General features: G+C 41.2%; 2 protein-coding genes across 4 annotated transcripts in view; one reads left to right on the forward strand and one right to left on the reverse strand.

Annotated features, from left to right (window-relative positions):
- The window catches only part of gdpd5b (glycerophosphodiester phosphodiesterase domain containing 5b), a 51180-nt gene extending 46120 nt beyond the window's left edge, over positions 1-5060 (forward strand). The window contains exons 14-18 of one of the 3 annotated variants that reach the window (XR_002274979.1): positions 664-746; positions 1528-1542; positions 3148-3260; positions 3538-3800; positions 3962-4052. Coding sequence is in view for 2 of the 3 variants with exons in the window: in XM_020600300.1 (XP_020455956.1) it covers positions 664-746; positions 1528-1542; positions 3148-3260; positions 3962-4047 (297 nt within the window). In the remaining variant the exon portion in view is untranslated. Of the gene's footprint in view, positions 1-663; positions 747-1527; positions 1543-3147; positions 3261-3537; positions 3801-3961 lie in introns of all 3 variants that reach the window. The other 2 variants (XM_020600300.1, XM_020600301.1) reach the window with 2 other exon arrangements.
- Positions 4214-7803, reverse strand: part of hspa13 (heat shock protein 70 family, member 13) — a 6433-nt gene continuing 2843 nt past the window's right edge. Inside the window, exon 5 of the mRNA XM_020600302.1 lies at positions 4214-7583. Within this exon, the coding sequence (XP_020455958.1) occupies positions 7003-7583 (581 nt within the window). The 3' untranslated portion in view covers positions 4214-7002. The remainder of the gene's footprint in view (positions 7584-7803) is intronic.

The following is a 7803-nucleotide window of genomic DNA, read 5'->3' on the forward strand; positions in this document are numbered from 1 at the left end:
GCACTGGCTCTACAGTCTGCTCATTGTCAAGGCTATGACATTCCTCTTTAACCTATCTCTCCCTTCAGCTACGTCACCTCTGTATGACTAAATTGGATTTTGTTTCATTTGTTTTCATTCCAACCCTCATCTGAAGTCCCAGCACAGTAGAAAGATGTGCATCATCACTGTAGCATATCATGTAGAGCATGACTCATGGTTTTCTAGTTCAGTCGTCTTCTGGACCTCTCAGCATCGGTAGCACCCACACTGAGCCTCTTTGAATAAAGTTTCACCCATCTCGTCTGTGAAACAAGCCAGCCCGACCTATCTGTGCCGCCATACGGGAGCCCTGCATGACAATGTGGGCATGACCCCGGCCCCTTGCTGTTGATTCAGGGAAAGTTTAAGCGGCTGGTGCGTCTGCACTACTGCCTGGAAGTTGGTGAACATTTATCCTTAGTGCATCAGTCATTTAGGCCATTAGCATAACTAAATTCCCTCATTTCCCTACTTAAATGATGTGAAATGCATTTTGGTTGTAGTAGTTTATTAACAATTTGTTGAAGTATTGAACCACATCATCTGCTCATACAAGTTGCATTTGTGACAAAAGCGCCATCCAGTGGTGGATCCTACACTTGATGAGAACAAATTCAGACCTAACCATGCCTATGTTTCCAGACACCAGATGAATACTGCCTGATGTGGGTGTCTGCAGACCTCATCTCCTTTGCTGTAGTCATAGGAATATTCATTTTCCAGAAGTAAGTACATTCATTCTATGATGCAACTGTAGCCAAGTCATTTAAGTGTTTGCTTACGCACGAGTTAGTGTCTCCGTTTTTCTGCCGGCATATGAAGACGAAAGTAAATAATGCTCTTTTCTTGGGGTGTATGTGTGTGTGTGGGTGGGTGTGTCATGTTGTGCTCTTTCATGCCCCAAACACACATGAGCCCATATCAGTAATTGCTGCCTATTAGCAGGCACCCCTTCACTTAACCGTCTTGTTCGGTGCAGGCACCTCTGTCTGGAACACTTCATTCATATTTCAGCTCATCCATAATTATGTAGTTCCTTCCTGTTTTAATTACTTTTTAATGCTTTTGCCTGTACTGACCTTCAAATTAAAGGCTGGATAGAATACATAATTAGATGTGTAGGAAAAATTTTATGTGGTTTTATAATATGTTATGGTCTTTTTCTGCATCACAGACAGCAGTGACGGAGAGGATGTACTTTGTATGAACATGTTTTCTTTCAGCTAAACACTTCAGTGTTTCTGTTCTTGTTGGAGAATGTGGTTTAGTTTGAGACAGACGGCTCTGGGAGGGAGGGCAGTTGTCAGTTGTTTGTTTTCACAGTCCAGTGTAGGTTTGCTCTTAGCTGAGCTCTTCAGTAGCTTCTGTTGGCTTCTAAACTGACCTTTCTTGTCTCCTGCCTTCTTTTGTCCTTTGTTTGTCCTTCCACCTCTCCTTCCTTGTCCTCTCTCCTCTGCCTGATGTGCATGCTCTCCTCCTCTGCTGCATTCTGGCATCTTCTCTCAGCTATCACATGATCAGGTAACCGGGTCACCTCTTCTGACCCACAGTCTTCTCTCTTTTCACCCTCGTTCTATCTTTATCTAACATTTTTTTTATTCGATGCATTGTTTGCCCTCTTTCTGTTTTTTCCATTTTCTCTACTTTTTGTGACTCCTTATAATGACACTTTTTTGTTCACCTTTTACGATCTTTCTACATTTTCCCCCCCTCTCTCTCACTTGTCTCTGTCTCACCTGAATCATTGTACTGCACTGCTCCTTAGTCTGGTTTACACTAAATCATGTCACTTAATTTAATTAAAGCTGGGGTCTTTTCACATATGGATTCTTTAGACTGGCTTGATACATAGATTCTAGAAAGCTAGGGACTGATCTCCTGTGCAGCTAAAACATGATTCATTCAGAATGTATTTTAAATAGACAATGCAGGAAAAATACCAAATTAAATTAATTTAACACCAGTTCTACTAATTTACTAATGCTCAACTATAAGCCATTATTAATAAGAACAGTTTTGAAAAATCCCTTCGAGTGTCTGGACTGTATGATCACTACCTTCTAAAAAAGGGGCAGCAGAGGATCTGGCTCTAAATCAATTCATTAGAAAATTATTCAGCATTTATTAAAGGTTTGCCTACTACTTTATTACTAAATAAGCCAAGTGGACCCCACATTCCTTTTCCATTAAAATGGTCTTCAGCTGATTTATAATTGGTAAAGAATTGATTAATTGGTTACTTACAACTAAGGCCACGTTCACACTGCAGGCTGAAGTGGCTCAAATCCGATCTTTTTGCCAAAATGTGACCCATATCGGATTTCTTTATGACAGTGTGAACAGTACAAATCCGATTTTTTTTTTCAAATCTGGCCCAGGCCACTGTCATATGTGGTCCTAAATCGGATACATATCCGATGTTTTGCAATACGACTTCAATCTGAACGGCCATGTCGCATTTCATCTAATTTTTATGTCATTGAAATGCGACAGATGTCACAATTCTGCGCTGGAGGAGGCGAGGCCATAAGCAATATTTGTGCTCTCCTCCTTCTCGATATTCTTCTTATTATTATTTCTTTATTTCGACTGCACATTAACTGGTACATCGCTACGCACATGCTATCACGAGCCGCATCCATTTTTATTTTCGCAAACACAGTACGCTGCGTCTGATGTCACGTCCTCTTCTGTGCATGCGGGTCACCTCAGGGCCGTATACCGTTCACACATGAGACAGATGGCAGTCGCATTTAAACGAGTGTGAACAACAGCGCAAAAAAAATCGGATTTCGGCAAAAAATCCGATCTGAGCATTAAGACCTGCAGTGTGAACGTAGTCTAATACAGTGAAGTCTTTATATATATGGTCTTATTAGAAAGTGGTATCTATTCTTTTATGTCTAAATCGGCTACATTTAATTTTGAGAGCAAGTTGCCTTTATAACAAACTGTCAAATATCCTATGCATTGAGGAATCAGTTTTTCCCCCCATTAAACTAACTTCATAGTTCTAAAAATAAAATACTATCCCCTACAGACCTAAAGTTGACCCTACTATTATTGTGAGCAAAGGCAGCAGTGTTGAGTGATTTCTAACTTCCCATGTGACCCTCCCCCCCACAGGTATCGAATGAGCGGTATGCGTGGCTACAACCCTGAACAGATCATGCTGAGTGCCACAGTCAGGAGATCCAGTCGAGACATCAACATCATGAAGGAGAAACTTATCTTCTCTGGTATGGCCCACATATTGAGATGATGTACATGTTTTCCAGCCATCATCTTGTAGTGTGTTCTGGTTGTTTTTATTTCTCTGGCCTCCTGAACTTAAAACCAAATCCGTCTCTTTGCATTTATCATTGATTTACTGGCTTACAAAAAGAAACTTTTAACTTAAGGAATAAGCCATTTTTGAGTTTCAAGAGCCCAGCCAACATGCCACTCCATCCCAGCATGCATCTCTCTGAGCATTTGCGAATGTTGTTGCTCCTTCTCTTCCTCTCTCCCATGAAGGTCAACCCCAGTACCCGCCTGCCACCTTGATCCTTCATGTGTGATGTGCACCACCTCTTCTCCATCTCCTCCACCAGCAGTGACTTTTTCCTTAGTTCCATCCGCCCATTGTATCCCTCATTACCTGCCTGCTTTTCCCTACTCTCCTTCACCCACTCATGCACCAAACCTTCCCCACACTCCTCCCAGTAGACAATGCCATGTGTAGGGGAGCTTATGTATGCCCCAGATGTCTAGGCAGCCTGTAGTAGTGGGGGTCAAAGGTAAGTCATGCCAGTGTAAGCTGTTCTCACTGTTATTCTATCTTATTTTTGCTCATTTTATTTTCTTATTGACTGAAGGAATAAGTGTTATGATGCAGACTGGTTTTAAATTGTTGTATGATGGTCAACTGACTTTTCCTTTATCCTTTGGCGCCCTCAAGAGGTGAGCAATGGAGTTGGCGGTGCTGAGGAGCTATATGCAGACAATGACTACGAGTACTACACCAATCGGGGCATCAGCCATTGATTTGGACTCAGGGAGTCTTCTGACGTGAGATGGAGACGACAGCACTCAGAACTCCCACCATTCCTGTTGGTCAGTGTGAAGTCCTCTGTCCTACTGATTAACTGACAGAAAAGAGCCACCCAGCCGCTTTGTGTACATTCTGTAAACGGTTTTTGTTTTTGTTTTGTTTTTTTTTGCTTATCAGTGTATATCACACAGGGCTACACGCACTTTTATTGATGGAATTCGCCAAATCCGTGGCCTACTCTCATCTAAATACTGAGAGGCCCCTCGGAGTTCCCACTGCCTGCTACTTTTTAAAAATAGGTTTCCAAATTCTTTAAGCTAATTCTCCAAAGCTGTTTTCATTTGTAAGCACTGTAAATTACATTCCACTCTTTGAATTTCTTTTTAGCAAGGCTTTTTAAAGGTTTTATTGTTGTATGAGCCAACTAGCTAACAGTTAATTATGCTCTGGCCTAATATTTAAAGAGGGAAAAAAAACAGATGTTTACAGAAGTCCTGCCTCTTCCATGTGAAATATTCACATGGTATATGTAAGATAATTATTTTAATAGAGGCTGAATGACAACCCCACCTATTTTTAACCAGTGCATGTAACAGTATTGATTATATCAGATGACTTGAGTGAGCTGTGGAACCGGAACTGGTGAAAATGGTTTGGAGTCTTTTAATGGTTAATGTGAATGTGTTTTGGATTGTTTTTGTTTGTTTTTAAGATGTGTATGGTATATACTGTATGTATCCTGGCTGGGTATAGTTTGCCCTGTGTGCAGTGTTATGTAGTGTTATTGTACATACAAGGTGAATCAATGGGCGATGGTCCAGCCAACTGAGAATTACATTTGAACACTGACATAATTGCAGTAGCAACAGTCTGATATTGGCAGTCATTTCATTTCCTCCACAGCCTCTGGGTTGTACGTAGTTAAGTTCTGCAATATTTTACAAACAAAAAGCATATAAACATTGGTTTCTGGTATAAAACTGAATGCTGGAAGATGAATGAAATGTGAAAGTAAAGCTCCAAACTAACTGAAGGGATATTACAGGCAGCACAAGCTGAGATGTTGCTTTGTTTTGTTTTCCTTTGGGTATTACTGTACTTCTGAAGTAAACATTAAAATCTTGTAATCCAGGCACTTTCTAATCATGCTTGTTCTTATTCTGATCTATTTAGTTTCAAATTAAAGGAAGATGGAAGTTAATATGGACCTGGAGGATCTTGATGTGACCTGTAATGGTTGTGTGAAGTACCTTGCACAGGAATATGTGGGCCAGCAGGTGGAAATAGTTTGACGCTTCCTCAAAATAAAGGATGACAAAGGCTGGGAAATTTCACTTTAATAAGCTGAGAACAGGTCATATTTTAGATTATCGTCATTTTTATGTGGGTAGACTGAGTAAAACTAGCAATACAAAAATAGATTTTCTATTTCAAAAGGGACAAACAATTCATACAGTACCAAAGGCAAACAGTGTAGCCTCACAGTTCATCATATTTGATGAAGATCTTAGTTTTATAGCAAGCAACACATAGTGGTGGGTGGGGGGGGTCGGGTCACTGCACCTAGGAATCATTGTTTGGCATAAATATCAAGCTGTTATACTTTTGAAAGGAATGTGGGTAGCCTTGAGCTCTTGGTTGGAAAATGTTAACGGACAAACTGACTGAAATACAGTTCTAGGTTTTTGTTTTGTAAAGAAACAGCATTTGACTTTCATACTGGATATACAATAACTGTTCACAGGAACAAGCTGGAGAAACTAGTTTAGTCACACTAATGCTTAAAGTTTCAGGCACCTTGACAACCTGTATCAGATCCATAACACATCCTAGATGTGATGGTAATGCGTTTCTCAAAGCACCAGGAATACTTTGGTCCTTCTGTGGGACTACCAGTTGACCTTCTTGACATACAGTAGACTGTTCCAAACAAATGAGTGCACCACTGTCCAAAAGTGTACAGTTGGCCAGCCAGTGGCGGTCTTCAAAGTGCTTACTGAGCATATCTCAGTCTCTCTGAGGCAAACGGTTTGTATTTTCAAAGGGAGGGTGATTCTAATAATTTAAAGTTCTGTGTGGACATTAAGGCTTTCTCCAGCATGCACCTTCATCTGTGAGGTGGACACACTGCACCATACCAGGACCCCATTGTATATAAGGTGAGTAGTTTATATCGCATTGAATTTGTTTTAAATTAGTTGCGCATATCTGTATCTTTTCACTGAGGTGTCCGATCTGTCCCACTTACTTCCAGTGGACATAAACCCATCACAGTACCACAGGGACCTGGACGGAGACCTGTGCCTGAACCACTGGCTTGCAGCAGTTTGCTTCATTTCAAAAAACATAGCAGCTCTCTAAAAAGGCACAAGCACACAGTACAGTAACCTTTGATGGAAAGATGTATAAACACATTCACACTAACAGCCATACTGTTAATGGGAATAAATAAATAAATACATGTATTAACATACTGGCTAGTCTTTAAGTCCTTTAAACAAGTGGATGTTCCCTGAAGAGAACACCGTTTGTGTATCTACCACAATTAGCATCATGACTGAAGCTTGAATGGATCAGTAGACACATGACAGAGAAGCTTCATATTCACATTTCATTTGTATCTTGCTCTTATTTCTGCTGAAACCTGCACAACAGAAGCAGCTGTCAGTGAGACCAGAGCTATTTACTTATGCACATCTCATCAGTCTATAACCAAAGAAAATAAAATGTTCCCTTTTTCTCTTTTCACAAACAAGGAAGCATAACAGTTAAACTCTGAATGTCTTCTATGTCTTCATTGATGCAGCAGTGATTTTTTTTTTGTGCAGTTTGTTTTCCCACATCAGCAGACATTAAATTAAGAACATTAGAGAGGCATGAAACTAGTAGGAATCTGTGGCAAGTCTATGTGGCACCACTTCTACGGCAATAAATAACCTTGACAAAGATTAGCTGAAGTTTGTCTTGCGCAGGTGTCTGTTGGGGATTTCTATAGCGCTCACTTGTAAAGGCCAGGAGCCTCCCATTATGCCAGCCTGAATGGCCACACCTGTAACCACAGCCAGATCAGGGTCTACTGATGTATTGGGCTCTTTCCCAAAGTATTCGCTGATCAGCCTCCTGATCCGCGGTATCCTGGTGGACCCTCCGACCAGAACGACCTCATCCACGTTCTCCTTCTCCAGGTGACCTTCAGCCAACACAGTCTTGACAGGAGCCAGAATCTTCTGGAAAAGGTCCTCATTGAGTTCCTCAAACAGCTCGCGAGTGATCACATCCTGGAAAAGAACTGGAGCTGGAGCAGCACCTTCAGGTGTCCCCGAGCTGCTATGGGTCTGAAGGTGCAGGGGCACCCTGAGGGTGACACTGGGTTGGAGGGTAAGGTTGATCTTGGCAGCTTCCACAGCCTGTCGTAGATGGTAGATGTCCTCCTTTAGGGTGGGTGGGACACCAAACTCCTGTTGCACTCGCTTTATGGTGTACTGGAGCAACCTCTGGCTGAAGTCTTGGCCTCCTAGCTTGTTATTTCCTGCAAGGAATACCATCCACTTAATAATATTGAGTTTCAAATTGCTAAATTAAATCAGGTGATTGTCTGAGCAGATACCAGACACCAGGTTAATGTTATGACCCCATATTATTTTCACCTGTTAAATCCACTTTAATTGTGAGAACACAGAATAAAGGCACGTTTTAAGTTTCAAACTTCAGTGAGAACGACATAACAAAAGGTAAATCCCTTTTACAGG

The sequence above is a fragment of the Monopterus albus genome, unplaced genomic scaffold (assembly GCF_001952655.1).
Source record: "Monopterus albus unplaced genomic scaffold, M_albus_1.0 scaffold46.1, whole genome shotgun sequence".
NCBI lineage: Eukaryota > Metazoa > Chordata > Actinopteri > Synbranchiformes > Synbranchidae > Monopterus > Monopterus albus.